This window comes from Macrobrachium nipponense, chromosome 2 (assembly GCF_015104395.2).
Source record: "Macrobrachium nipponense isolate FS-2020 chromosome 2, ASM1510439v2, whole genome shotgun sequence".
In the NCBI taxonomy this organism is placed as follows: domain Eukaryota; kingdom Metazoa; phylum Arthropoda; class Malacostraca; order Decapoda; family Palaemonidae; genus Macrobrachium; species Macrobrachium nipponense.
Window position 1 is genome coordinate 108,412,520 of NC_087201.1, and position 16,357 is coordinate 108,428,876.

Genomic DNA, 16,357 nt, shown 5'->3' on the forward strand with positions numbered 1-16,357 from the left:
CATGTTAATGAGATCAGTCAAAGATGGCAAAATTAAAAGCATGTATCAATTCTACTGTAATAGAATCCCCGATCTCCCTTTGTGGTACTAATACCTATGAGAAATCAACTTTAAATCCTCTCCAAAACGTTACCGCTGGGTATTACGAAAGGTCAGATTTATTACTTAAGTTTTGGTGAAATTCAAAGCAATTAACCGGAAACTTCCCTATTTTTATGGAATCCCCAAAACCCACGGAGGTAATTTACCTGTTAGACTAATAGTTTTATGTGCGGATGCTTCAATTATGAAATACCAAAGTGGTTAGCGGACTACCTCTATATTTTTATGCATTTTTTCTCCCTCGCTCACGAAAAACTCGGAACACTTGTCATAAACGACAAAAATCAAATGTCCTCCTTCAGAACATTAAGCTATGAAGTTTGGACGTCGACTCCTTGTCCACCACATGCCCATAAAAAATGTCTTACAGTTTTCCCGATGAAATAGTGAAAAAAGTAAAGCTTTTGCCCAACGACGTCTTTTCATTCGTCGCAACGCTCTACAGAAAGAAATTTGGCTGTTCTTGGGCAACTCTCCAAATCCAGTGATTGCTAATTTATACGCAGAATGCTTTGCAACGGTAATAATGAATCCCACAGATTGCTAGCTGAGGTTATTTTAATTCCTTTTCTCTAAATTAGAGCAACTAAATATCACATATCAATGAATGAGAAATAGGAGACAAAACTCCTTTTATAGACATCTTAATCAAAGGAGAAAACACAGGATAAAAATTGCCTATAAAAACTAACTTCATTCACTTTCTGTTACCATGATGTCTCGCAGTGGGTTTAGCCTGGAATTAATTTTTAAGAGTGCTTAGATTTGCTCTCCAGAATATTTAGACCAAGAATTTAAACTGATTCATAAACTACTTTCCCCTGTAAAATACGTGGACTCCATGAATGATTCCAGTCGAATCTTTTGTTTTTTGACATGTGAGTGGTTGTTTGTGTTCGAATTATGGACCGCGATCTATCTCTGAGGTGATTTACATTAACCTCCTGTGACACTAACACGCACACAGACACATACTGATTTCTTGGTTCTTGGGATCTTGATCTGTACAATCTCTCGCGAAGACTATCACAGAAAGAAAGGACAAGACGTGGTAAAACGATGGGTAAAACAAATGTAATGAAATGTCAGAGAAGATGCGGGAGGAGAGACTGAGATGGTTCGGTCATGTTATGAGACCAGGTGGGAAATATGTAAGACCGAGGAAGGTGTGGAGGAAGGGGACAAGGAGACACCCAAGTGGAAGTGGTTGGATTGTAGCAGTTTAGATTTGTGAGCGCGTGAACTCAGGGCACAATGAATGAGAAAATAGGCGAGAAAGAAGACAAAATATGTTAATAGGTTCTCAAATGAATGAAAAAATTTTGTGAGTTACGAAATGGATCCAGTCCGCCAATGAATAAATAACTTTAAAGAGTTCCCTACGTAGGTAATAAGCGCCCTTAGGTAAACAAGTAATTTACAGTCCCTTTCATGAGACAAGAGATTAAAAGATTTAAAAGCCTCCTTGAGAAAAATATGAAAAATACGTCGCCTTTGTATACTTTCATATTCCACAACGTTGATTCATATCGCAGATTAAAAAATTAAAGGGAAAAAATGCCTTCATCATCATTTAAGAACTTTGCCTTTTAGCCGAGCAACACACACCAACGGACTAACGAACTCTCCTTCCTTTTCTAAAGAGAGAGAGAGAAGAGAAAGGAGAAAGGTCAATTAACGTCGCTAAGCGCTGGAGGGCTTCTTGCGCACCCCTGCTGAGCTTACACATTTTTTTCTGGGACAACTGGAGCGCAGCTATGAAAATCACCAGCGCTTTGTTACGGGAGAATAAGACCACGTCAGCAAGTCCGAATCGCAGTTCGCTGTCGAGCTTAAATTGACATCACGTCATATAGTCCGAATGACGATTTTTAAACAATCTTGTGAAAAAATCGACGGGGCACTGCTCGTGCTCGGCAATGTTTCAGTGTTAAATAATAAAATAAAATGCACTTTATTTTTGGCAATTTCATTGCACGTGCTGATTGCCATCAGTGAATTCTGCCATTACCATTATTATATCAGAACTAACGATTAGACCATTAATACAACGATTAAGTCCAAAAGTCAATTACTAAGCACTGCGAAAATAGCATTTTGAATTAATAATTTCACGTTTTTATTATATTTTGGTTAACGATCTGCAGATAGTAAAACTAAAGATTTTTACAGTTCCAGATCTCCGTAAATGACAGCGGTGAAATACCAAAAACAATACTACTGTCTAATTCTTCGCACGAGAGAGAAGTGAAAGGGAAAAAGAAATGCCTAGGCGACATTAAACAAAACGCCCATACATGATTCTTGATTTTTTGATGGATTCTGGCGGTAAAAAGTTCCAAGTAGGTTAAGTTCAGAAGAACACTTAACTCTTACATTGTTCTTAACTCCTGACAGCATCCTTTCTGAGAAAAGTACCAGGAGTATAACACACACCCTTGAAGTACTCCTGAATTTGAAAAATATTCTTTCTGTGGAAAATACCTTGTGGATCAGATTCTTGATTCTTTAGAGCCTCTCTGCGGAGAGTACTATAAGGTAGATCAGTTCTAGGAGCAAAACATGAACCCTACATTGTTCCTGAATGTTTACGGTATCGTTTCAGTGGAAAGTGCCATGTGATTCAAGTTGCAGGGAAAAGCGTAACCCATAACATTTTTCTCAAATCTTTTCAAGAACCTTTTGGTGAAAAGTACCATCAATGCAGATTCCACGAGCAAAACATAAATAATGACATTGTTTAGAGATCTTCATAAGTTCCTTTCAGTAAGAGTACTATGCAGACCAGGCGCCATAAGCAAAACATTCACCTGTACATGTTTTACCGCCCTTGCAAGATCTTTTTAGTGAAATGTACACTGTGCTTCTTGCAACAAAAGTGCAACCCCTGCATCCTTCTTGGATCTTTACAAACTCCCTTCGATAAAAATTACTATGTGAATCAAATCCTCCAAGCAAAATTTTCATTCTGAAACCTTACAAGAACGTTTTAGTGAAAAGCACCATATGAATAAGGTTCTATAGTATTGCACATAACTCAAATCTTTCTTGAATCTTGAGATGATCCTCTTTTTGAAATGTGCCCTATGAATTAGGTTTCAGCAAAGCACTGGCCTTACATTGTTCCCGAGTTACTATATTTTTGTGTGTGAATCTTAGTATATAAATCAGGGGAAAGAAAAAAGTATGTTCTCATACATTGTTCTTGAATAATTTTTGAAGCCTTTTGGTGAAAAATATTACGTGAATCAAGTTTAAGGGGTAACATGCAGTCTCCTATATTGTTCTTAAATCTCTAAATGTTCATTTCTGGGACTAATTCTAGTGAATCACGTTCAAGGAATAAAACATGTATCCCTACTATGCATCTGATTCTTCATAAGGTTCTTCACACAAGAAGTACCATGTTGAGTCAGGTTCTAGGGGCAAGTACTTGCACCACAACTTTTTTTCGTGAATTCCTATAGAATCATTTCTGTGAAACTTGAAGAGTATTTTGTGATTCAAGTTTCAGCAGGAAAACTTAAGCCCCTACGATGGTTTTGGATCTGTATTAGAAGATATCTTGTACATGAAATGTACTTTGCGAATAAAGGTGCAGTTACAGAAATCTTTGTATCGGGTAAATATCAAGTTCTAGAATCCTGGCAGAACCTTTGAGTAACTGAAGAAATGGATTCTGTTCTCGAGACCATATTATTTTAACATCTGTATTTAAGAAAAATAGATTCTGGTATATTACGAATTTTTTTACGATGATAATGCAGCATATTAATTTTTTATATGAAGTCCTAAGACAGATGGGTTGAATGAGATGACTTTTTCAATTTCTTGTATCATTATAAATTATTACTCTGCTACAATGACAATTCAAGCCAAGCAGCCTTGAACGGGTTTGCAATATATTGATTATATTTTTATGATAAGAATATTCATAAATTACACGTTTGTTTTTCTTTAGAATTTAAGGAATATGGGACCGAAATGATTCTATAACTTTAATCATACTCATGATTTTTTTTACCAGAATACTTGTTTATAGTAAATTACATAAAATCAGCAATGATATTTCTAAAAATGATTAGAATAATGACACTTTCTTCCTATTGCTAACCCTTTTTTATAGCGTTTATACCTAACGGAGTCTAGATTTAGGTGAATTTTAGACTGCTTTAGTAATCTTGGTATTGTATTACTTACAGATGATGACGATGTCTGAGGCGCAGGAGAAGTCAGGGGTGTTGGCGTCTGAGGCCTTCTATTCACTCCAGAGGAAGAGGCACAGCAAACTGAGAAAGTTCCCCCTCCAAAGGTACACCCGGACCTGCAGGGATACAACAAGATGATCCTCGATTAGATTACTGGTCATCGATAGTATTGTAAGCACATTTCATGATTTTTACTGGACTCTCTCACTGGCTTTCGCTAATTCTCATATACGTATCTAAGGTTGTTTCATGTAATGATCTTGAGGTAATTTGTATGTTCTAAGAGTTGAAGGGTTGGTTCCAGAGGTATGTAATAAATACAGCCAGTTAAGTAAATTGCGATTACTTAAGAAGATTTTATCAATTTTCACTGAATAACATTCTATTCTACGAGTACTTTCGTGGCGTATACTCACTATTATTTAGTCTCACCTCTTATTCCTAAAAAAATCATTGAATGAACAAAAATAACAGAAAATGGCAAAAGCTGACTAGGCAACATTGGAAGACCACTGTTACGGACACTGAGGTCCGCTACAGGTTCTTTGATATAATAAACAAAAGGGATTCAACACCAACAGTTGAAACTCGGGATACGAATATGGAAAGAAACACAAACATAACAAAAGTTTATTTACAATCTTACTAACAAAGATAAATGCAGAATGGTTTCTCATATTTACATAACAAAAATAAAATCTTACAGTATGTGAACTGGGGAAACAGTGCCATAATGAAATACTTGCTGTCCAGTTTTGCAGCTGTCGAAAATCAATGCTCTAAGCGATGGCTTCACAAAGGAGAACTGTAGAACTTCAGTCGTCTTCTTGACTCCGTACTGCAGAAAACAATGTCTTTTCTTGATACTCGAAGGGCAAGTTACTCCTCAAAACCACTTATAGGACGTTTCTTCTCCGAAGGGTTGCTCAATGTCGGAATATCTCCGTCTCCGACTATGGACGACTTAACTTCTGTCTTTCTCCCGGACTATGGACGACTTAACTCGTTTCCGATCACACTCTCTCGTGCGTTTTCTTCCTCTCCTATACTTCATCTCTTCCTTCTTCTCTATCTCTCTCTGATGATCTGATCCCTTCTACCTCCTCAGGGCATATATATATATATATATATATATATATATATATATATATATATATATATATATATATATATATATATATATATATGTATATGGCGATCTGGGGTGGGGTGGGGGGGGGGGGGCGCTGAAAAAGGCGGAGCCTACCAGCGAATGTCACAGACTCCTGAGTCAACAGGAACTTTTTAGAAGGATTTAGACGATTACATCATAATATGCGGCGTTTCTAGCGACGCGACGGCGCATGCAGAGTTCTAATAACACACCTGGGAGATTCTCGAACAATCATGAGAACAGACGCCTCTAACACGTGCGCGAATGCCTCCTAGCTGCAGATCTTCTCGAAGATGCATTTTCCTTTCCTTTAACTTATCATTCTTCGCTATAAAGCGATTACCATGACAACCACACAAAGCATAATGTGCCAAAGTGAAAATGAACCATGCGTGTAATTTCAAAGAGTACAATATAAGGATGCATAACTGCAGTGTAGAGATGTTTTGGTACAAAAACCTTTGCATAGTTAATGATGAAGTTTCCATGAAATGTATGGAGGGAGGGTGGATAAGGTGCAGTTGGATGAATAGCACAAAAAACTTCAGAATCTCCAGCGTACCAAGTAAATGTCTGTATGTGTCATGGAGGGCAAACAAACGAACAAATCAAGTGGGCATGCCACATTTTTATCTACAGTAAGCTGTATTCCTTATTTCTCTCTTTACTTATTATCCCATTAGAATACTCTTCTCATACAACTAACTTACATTTCAACTCCTGCGGAATAGTAAATGACAATAAAGATAAACACTAGAAGAAGAGTGATGAATATGAACTGCATAAATAGGCAATTTTTTTTATCTAATGACAAGTGAGGCAGACTAAAGGATAGAATGGGAGTACTAGATGATATTTAGTGATGGTCAAAAGACGCCAAAGCTCCCATTGTTAACCAATGGGAATACTTTTGGGGAAAGCTTCCGCTTGAAAGCAACGGAGAAGAATAAAGTCCGTATGATATTTCCGCATTATTGGCAAGTGCGGAATGTGAAAGGATGGCAGAAAGGAGACGAAAGGAACGCTTGATATGTTTCTGGATTAATTTCAGGTATTTTGAGAGGAATTCTCTCTTAATTCCCGAGGAGGAGCACTTGAAATTCATTAATATTTTGATATTAATCTTATCTCTTTAAAAACAGTGTTAGACAGTTGTTATTCAACTGACCAATAAAACACATACTTAATGGAAAACTCTTGTCAAAACATGGCTTTGATCTAAATTTACGTTTCTATATAATAGAAAACAATAATAGAATGTCTTAATAATAATAATAATAATAATAATAATAATAATAATAATAATAATAATAATAATAATAATAATAATAATAATAATAATAATAATAATAATAATAATAATAATAATAATAATGAAAACTAAGGGAGAAATAAAAAAATACAACAAATATATTTGTGAAAGGAGACTCTGTTGAGGTTCTCCCAGTTACGGAAATTGTGATGTTAAGTCGACCATACTTCCTCACTCTCGCGCTCAAGAAGAAGAAGAAGAAGAAGAAGAAGAAGAAAATAACTCTCCAGAAAAAGTGATAGACTGTTACAGGCTGTATGTAATTATAAGATTTTATTTTTATCTGATACTAATTATAAAAAGTCATTGGACTCACATCTACAAGGTCCGTGACTCAGTTCTTCCTCTCTTTCATTGAACCTTTATCCCTCATCAAAACATACCTTACAGACCATGGCCATCCCCTCCCTTAACGTAGCTTACCATCCACCAGCCGAATTAGCCATGAATGACTTCCACCTCAGGGCACAGGGAGGTGCTCATCCCTATATGCTTGCTGAAAATCAAAAGGCTTTGATGTTTTCCCTTTGTCCCTTTTAAATATTTGGACACACACGAACACACAATAACTAACAGACACACACATATTCATGATTACAATACAAGTAGGGAATCTACTTATGCCACATAAATACGGAAATGAACAATGAAAGAAGGCACGCTAACGTCACTGGCCATGCACGTTACTCGAACGAGATATAAAACTTAGAAGAAAATCGAAGAGGAAGAAACAAAATCTGCGGTTCTGACATTGTAAACGACAGGTTTCCAGACAGCTGTCCTGAAGAATTAGAAAAGAAAACTTGCGGGAATCCAAAATATTCTTCAATCAGAGCTACTCTTGAAGAAGTAAAATTGGTGACGACTGTTCATTAAAACTTCCAGTCCACTTTTAGGGGATGATGGGAAAAAGGCATCAACGAAAGGTACAGCTCGGATTGGAAACCCATTTTTTTCTTTTTGATTTTCTTCGGCAGACATGAGGACCAAAGGATGATTTATCATATATATATATATATATATATATATATATATATATATATATATATATATATATATATATATATATATATAATAAAAGGAGGTCATAAAAACACCAAAATATATGGAGAGAAATACTATGTATCAGAGACTGCTGTCTCCCTCTTCAGGTAGATGAATGAAAAAAGTTACAGAAAAGGTGGTATTTATACCAAGAGGTCCATCCACAGGTAAGCCAATTTAGGTCAACTCCCGCTGATAATCTTCCTTTAATCTTCTTAAGCGTCGGTTGAATGAAAATCTTGTCGATGACATCTGAGTCCCATGCTCCCTTTGAGATATTCATTACCTGCCTCTCTTTAATCAAGGCCGATTCCATCATTTGACTCTTGTACCGGCAGTTGCTGCTATAAATTATACGTGACAAATTCAAATTTATACTATGGTTATGTTCATTTATATGGTTGAAAATAGCTGAGTTCTGTTGTCCATACCTAACTGACCGTTTGTGCTGTATTAATCTCTGGGGAAGTGATTTTCCTGTAAATCTGATGTAAGATTGGTCACAGTCCAGGCATGGGATTTTGTAAACGCCTGTGTCCTTGGGGAATGTCTTTTGTTGGACGTTAATTGGGGATTTGGCTAAGGTATTTGGGTAAGTAAATGCAAAAGGGTTAGAATTTCCGAGGGTCTGGGTCACTGTCTTAATCCTCTCCAGGTATGGGATTTCTATTTTATTGTTGGGTGTGTCTCTGGTCTTGTCTTGAGTGGGTCGGTAGAAATTACGTTGGTCAGGATACCATAAAGACGAAAGCTGCTTACGAATTAGTTAAAATTCTTTTTCTAGGAAATCTGGAGAACAAATTCGTAAGGCTCTTAAGAATATGTTGCTGGCTATGCCTATCTTGATAGGAATGTCATGATAGCTGAAGTAGTGAATGAATGAAAGTGAGAACGTTGGTTTTCTGTATATGGCAAATTTGTATTCTGTCGTGTCTCTGATTATTAAAACATCAAGAAAAGGAATTTTGTTGTCTGTTTCCCATTCAACTTTAAATTTGATGCTGGGCACTAATGCGTTTAATTTTGAAAAGAATTCATTTAGATTGCCCCATTTATTATCCCAAAATGTTAGAATATAATCTACATATCTCATCCACAGCATGTTTTTGGGTTTTATTGCATATATTACTGTAGTTTCAAAGTATTCCATGTACAGATTGGCTAAAACAGGACTTGAAGGACTACCCATGCTACTATAGCTTATATATATATATAGATATATATATTATATATTATAATTTAATATATATATATATATAATATATATATATATATATACGGTTTTCACGTTTCGGTGGAATTTTATTAACAGTCTGTGTGGTATTTTCGTAAAGTGTCGGAAAAGACATTTCTGAATTTAATCTTTAGTTTTGCGTTAGAAACTCATACCACTGACTTCTGACAAATGAAATATTTATTCTCTTATCATGATAAATCGAAATAGATAGACCTTCATATGGCCTGAGCCACGAAGGCCAATTACCGAGCCAAGGAAGCTTCCGAATATTTGACTGTCGACCAGTGAAAAAAGAAGGAAACATGTTATGGTTGGGTTTCCTTAGGTAGGAAAATTCACTTTGCCTTGTTTTGTATTTCTGACAAAAATGCAAGTGAGTCCTTTAGTCCGATACAGTCTTGCGTACTTCCGCTGCATCGTGCGGACAAGGAACAGAAAAACATTTAGCAGAAATGATGGTAAAAGTTAACACTTGGAAAGCAAATCGTTAGGATATTGGAATGATTACAGGGACAGCGTGCACACATTCTTTATCCTGAATTTCGAGTTTTCCATCGATTTCCGATAAAAAAAAAAGCTGGTCTCTGACAACAAGATCCGAGAAAAGGATACAAAATCAAAAGGTGTCTTAGGTTTTTGTTGCCTTGAAAACAATGTTACACTAAATTTAATCCATTAAAAGTGGCATAAAGCATATGAAGTTGTCTCAGTCTGATCATGCAAACATCATTGCATGAACTCTGAAGAAAGATGGTAATTTTGTATGTTTTTTTTTTTTTTTTTTTTTTTTTTTTTTTTTTTTTTTTTAATAAATGCCGAACAAAAGTTTACGCGAAGAAAGTTATGAAGTAACTTTCTCAGTCTGATTAGTAAATTGACCTAGAAAAATCCTCCCTGTCATTCCACCTATGGAAATTTCGATGGTTATTCCATGGGCTACCCTAATACCAATGCCACTCCCTGAATACATAGCATAGTCAACATCATCAGCCTGTTTGCCCAAGTATTCTCTTTTATCTTTTCTTGCTATTCGTTTAACTTCACTATCTAGACTTGGATTACTTAGGACGTTTTACTTTTTATTGCTTTTGTCTGTCTCTTCTTTGCTGTGTCCCAGGTCTCATCCGATATCCAAAGTTTCCATCTTGTAAACATATACTCGTATCTCAGTACATCTTTTCCAGTAAACTGATATACGGTACATTCTCTGTGTTAAACCAGTCCCCATTAAGTTTTAGCTCCTCAAATTTGGTTTTTACAACTGCCTATCTATTTCCACACTCATTTTCAAAAACCTCTCGATGTTTATCTTCAATAAGCTCAATTGCATTAAATGCAGTTACTATGTCGACTTTTTTGTTGGTTGCTTTCAATTTTATTTTTATTGGCAATAACAGGTCGGTGATCACTGCCAATATCTGCTCCTGTGTATCTCCAAACATCCTTAGTGTTATCTTTCTCTCTTGGTTAATGTCTATGAGAGTTGTTCGGTTTTTATGACTACCATCTGGAACTATCCAATGTGTTTATGGATATCCTTTTGTTGGGAAAGAGTGCTTCTAGTTACCAAAAAAAAAAAATAATAATAATAATAAGTTGCAAACTACAATAATTTCGTTTCCAGTCTCCTCTAGGTCTTCCTTGTCCATCACATCAACCACACCATAGTCTTACCAACTTCTGTGTTCATGTCGCCAGCCATAATTCTCTTGTCTCTTTGGGGCATCTCATCTGTAACATTCCGCTTGTTCTGTATAAGATTCATCTTTTATTTCTCCAGAGAGTTTTTTAGCTGGTGCACAGCACACTATAATACTAACATTGCACTGCTGTGATTCAAATGTCAGAATGATTTGGTGCTCACTACTCTGAAGTCAGTCACTGGCCAACTGGAACTCTGGCACCTTTAAAAAACGGTGTTGTCTCTCTGGTTCGGTTTGTTTATCAGTTTATTTGTCTGTTTGCTAACTGGATCACGCAAAAAAAAAAAAAAAGTGCTGTGAGGATCGTCACGAAAATCTTGCCGAAGGTGAGACTCGTGTCAAGCAACAAGTGGTTAGAATGTGGGAGCGATCCGGTTCAGCCTTGTTTTCCTTTTTCTTCAACGCCATGAAGGAGATATTTGCTTATATTCTGCAAACGGAGTCGTCTTTTGTTTCTTTCCCGAAGTGCAGACTTTGGTGGTGTCTTTTCCCTCGCAGGCAGTTTTCTATGAATTTGGAAATCAAGTTCTCATAAACCCTCACACCATATGCCCGCAGTTATTCACCTGAATTCTTATTCTTCTCTCCTTACATGCTTTCTAATTCTCAGTCTTATTTCTTGAGACTGAATAATAATAAGATTTGATACCTATTAATAAGATTAATAAGAAAAAAGAAAAATGGGAAGCATTTTTCTTGCTTTCTTTTCTTTTTGAGAGAAAGTGAGAGGAGCGCTCATTAATTTGCTCCGAGTCGTTAGAAATATTTATGGCTTTTATACGAACGAGGAGGTACAGACATTTATCTCTCTCTATTAATTATTCATCTTCATTTATTTCATTTATTTTAAAAGGACACTCAGACTGCTTGAGAGAGAGACCGAGAGAAGAGAGGACAGAGAGAGGAGACGAGAGAGAGAGAGTACGATACGGATGGAGAGAGAGAGAGAGAGGAACTGGTCATTTGCTGTCGTACGTGGGTTTCAACTTGCGAGCTAAAAGTTAGCGATTTTTTTTTTCATTTCCCTAAATCTTAATGTATTCCGTTATTCTTGTCCTTGCAATACGATCTGATTTGGTTCTTTTGAGAGAGAGAGAGAGAGAGAGAGAGAGAGAGAGAGAGAGAGAGAGAGAGAGAAGAGAGAAGAGAGAAAGACCTGGACATTGGCTTTCTTATGAGGTTCAAACTTGCGAGCTAAAAATTAGAGACTATTTTTCTCCAATCCTCTATATCTTAATGTAACCCGCTATTCTTGCGTTTGAAGCACGCTCTGATTTGGTTCATCTTAGTGAGAGAGAGAGAGAGAAGAGAGAGAGAGAGAGAGAGAGAGAGAGAGAGAGAGCTTGTGGTGTATGCAAGACTTCGGTGCAAGTAAATATGTTTGTGGCCTCGGGGAAGTGATCATTTCGTAATGAACTCCTTTCAGCCTCCTCCTATTTAGAGGGAGAAAGAAATAAAAAATCCCCAGAATCGTTATACAGGATGATGGGGAATTTCCCCTATTACATTAGCAGAGATTCAACACTCCCTCTCGCATCTTTTTCTTCCCTGAATAATTGCACTCCCGAAATAGTTTTAGAAGCTTTGCAGCCAATTGTTCATAATTATAAAGTCAGCTGCGATCACATTCAGATGGGGCAATTATCAGAATTTTGGGAGGGCAAGAGTTCGTTATGATATAAGTAACCTTGACTCGATTGGGGTGGATAATTAGTAAAGGTCAGATTTTTATTTACATATATGTTTATCTATATATATATATATATATATATATATAAATATATATATATATATATATATATATAAATGGTTGAATTTGCTGTTATTAGATATATATAGATAGATATATTACATAATATATATTACACACATATAGATAGATATAGATATAATATATACTATATAGATATATATATAGATAATATATATATATATATATATATTAATATATATATATCAAGATTTTAAGCCAGAACCAAGGGAAGTAAGATCTGTTATAACAAGTTTCATACATCCTTGTCTATATGCAAGTTTCCCCTTTGAACTGAAAACATCCATTCTCTAAAAAGCAATCTCTGCTCCCATTGTCTGTCAGAACTTAACCCCCACAGGGAGAAAATTTCAAAAGGAGCAGGGAACAGCGGCACGGCTCACCCTCAGAAGGACCTTAGAGCTCAGAGTGCTCAGAAGCTCCTTACCTCGCCCTGCAGACAAAACTTCACCCCCTTTCTGCTCCCCCTGCCTCCTCTGGGGAAATCCCAAGCATTTTTAAATGTCCATAGTGCACAGAAATATCAGCAGATAAGAAGACTACTAAGCCCAGGATTTCCAGACAATCACCGTGCCTGATTGTGGTAGAACGTGGGAACCCTTGGAGTAAGCCTTGCCTTTTCAATAACCCGTTTGCACAAAATTCTGAATGCCGTGTCTGGTTGCCCCAGCCACGTGTTTCCAGTGGATCGACAATCAACCACCTTATTAGTTCCTGGACCTATGTAAATTAATGTAAATACAGTGTATTTAAAACTAAAGTCCAGCTTTTATGTAAATTCCTCCGTCCTCAGTAATATCAGCCTTCTGCCATAGTTTTTTTTCTTTTACTTGTTGTGATCTCTCGTTCCTTCATTCAAGCCCAAATTTTTCCAGTGTTAAACTACATTTTCTAGGAGTGAACGAGCAGTTCAGAACAATAAATATATATAAATTGTTGAATTTGCTGTTCGTTTTATATATATATATGTATATATATATATATAATATAATATATATATATATATATATATATATATATATATGTACATTGTTGTTGAATTTGCTGTTTGTTTAATGGTTTCTTTCTGCAAGCGCACATGGTAAATTGTGACCAAGACATTGAACTAGTTTTGCTTGTTACGTTTTGCATTTGGTTTGGGCTTTCTGTCCTTTTCTTAAGACAGTTTTGATTTTAGATTCTAGTATTTGTGATTTTTATCCAGGTTAATTTTCGCTGACTTTCCGTAATTGTTTGTAACCATGATGTGGAGTAACTTTCCGAGTTCGATATTTGCGATCAGTCCTTCCATTTTTGTTTCTGAAGACACAACTCATCACGAAATTATTTTTATTGCATTTATCGTTATTAGTTTTGCATTAGTCTAGACCTGCTTTCACAACAAACGTAAGTTTACTAATTAAATTTTTTTGAAGGCGGCCAAACAAAATACCGTCCGCCATCTTTTAAGCTTGTGAGCATAAGAAAGCGACCTGCAAATTAGAAGAGCAATGAAATGCGTAAACATCCATCATTCTAGAAACAAGCAAAGCTCATGCATAAAACATGCCTTTTGTTTTGGTGCTCACGTTTAAATGTCAAAATTTGCACGTCGCAGTTGCTCACGATCTTATTTCATCATTATTTACTTTAAAAACTCCTTGTTTTTGAAGCCCAGCCTCCCCCACATCTATATTGTCACCATAATGATATCATAATTTCAAATTATATCATATTGACTGACTGCTAACTGTATTGTCTTTTACCTTAGACCACTAATGGCCATCAAGACAAGTTGAATCCTTGCTATAAATAAATTTCACCTCATTCCTACACACACACCCCCACAAAAACATACACATATATATTATATATATGTATATATTATATATATAATATATACTATATACATATATATATATATATATATATATATATATATATATATATATATATATACAATATATATATATATATATATCTATATATATATATATATATATACATATATATATATATATACTATATATATATATATATATATATATATATATATATATATATATATATATATATTAAATTCCAGCTAGCTCTTACTCCCACTCTGCTCGGTAGCATAGTTACTTATGGAGCTCTTATTTGATCTTTCCCAAGTTATTAATTAAGAACGCAGGCTCTGACAATTTTGTCAGTCCAGCCAAGGCGGGAAGGGAAACTAGGCGAGACGAATATTACATGGTAACACTTGTCACGTTCAGGACGCTTTAATGAAGTCGATTCACGACGCAACAAAGAAAAAAAAATGAAGAATAAGGAAAATTTAAACTGCTGGAGCTGGTAACCAATGATCAATAACAGCGGAACACCGTTGTGACACTGACAGACGTGTGGGATGATGAAGAAAGACTACAGAGACGATAAATAAACATGAAACCTTAGAGTGAATACCTCTAGCGGCTTGTTTTACATTGCGCGTCTTTGATCATTGGAATATCATTTACTGATGGCGCTATTACCATGGCAACACTCCAGAAATAAGAAATGGGTCTGAATAATGCTCTTGTGTACCAGAAAGAATAAATATCTGGCGCTCAAAGAGAAAGGAAGATGTGCCTCCAACAAGCACTTGGTGCTTATTAACACAAGCGCATAAGTTTGGAAAGTCCAAGAAATAAAAGCCAAATTCGTAGTGAACGGCGAAACGGAAAGTTTCTGCCGTTATTCTCGTGTAAGGAAGTCGTTGGCGATATTTGAAATTTTTATCGGAAGTGTCTGACGATCCCTTTCAGCCCACGAAATTTTGCATCAGAAATAATACCAAGCATGAGATAACGTTTAAAATGCTCTTTCTGTAGAGAGAGAGAGAGAGAGAGAGAGAGAGAGAGAGAGAGAGAGAGGTGTACTTGATTGGCGTCATTGTATACTTTGAAAACGTGTTCAGCAAAATGGTTTGTCTCTACAGAAAGTTCCAAGAAGAACGAAACTCGAGCTGAGAAGATTCTTTTATCATAGTTATAGCTCAATGAAATAAACCCTGCCCTTCCTACCTACACGGCCAACACCCCCTAAAAAAAACGTAAAAAAAGAAAAAGTGTATTTCCCTGAAGTGGCTTCTGGTCGAACTGGTAGGACCACAAGTTTGGTACAAACTGAAAAAAAGAAAGAAAGAAAAAACCGAATTTTGCTTCTTTTCAGCGATGTGTCCTGAGGCAACCACTTTTGATAATGCTAAAAGTAAATAAGCAGAATTACAGATGGCGCTCGCGTCAGTGCGTCAATATGCTAATCTTGATGGAAGACCATCTTGGAACACGCAAACGCAATGCTGTGGATTTAGGAAAATATACCAGGCCTGTATTTTAGAGAAGAACGTTTGAGAAGGCTTCGGTACACTCGGCATTTCAGATCAAGACAATAAACAGAATGAGTGTCAAAGTGAAATTTCTCTGTAAGCAATGTAACTTTTTTACATTGAAGAGAAAACACACCAAATGGGATATGACGTTCATGTGTTAATAATAATACGTTTAATTAATGCCTTATGAAAATGCAGTGCATGTAAAATACACGAAACCATGTTAAAGTTATATCTCTGTGTAGAATATGTTCTTATAAATTCAGCATACGAATTAAAATAATCCTTCCATTTTCGGAGTTAAATTAGATTACCATCGCTCCTTTTTGCTTTTATTTCGTTTTTTTTTATCATCCGGCAAACATACATCCTACGCACTCTCATCTTGGAATTCCCAGTCCTTCAGATGTCTTTTGGAATCTTAAGTACAACGATCAGCATCAAACAGTGAGACTGGAATTGTAAAGTCAGTCGCAGTGGGAACTTAAACGTC

General features: G+C 36.0%; 1 protein-coding gene across 5 annotated transcripts in view; it reads right to left on the bottom strand.

Moving 5' to 3' along the window:
• Nucleotides 1–16,357, bottom strand: part of LOC135220898 (CLIP domain-containing serine protease HP8-like) — a 127,828-nt gene that overhangs the window by 43,071 nt on the left and 68,400 nt on the right. For all 5 annotated transcript variants that reach the window (XM_064258517.1, XM_064258516.1, XM_064258518.1 and 2 more), the window contains exon 4: nucleotides 4,303–4,426. In XM_064258517.1, coding sequence (XP_064114587.1) covers nucleotides 4,303–4,426 — 124 coding nt within the window. The remainder of the gene's footprint in view (nucleotides 1–4,302; nucleotides 4,427–16,357) is intronic.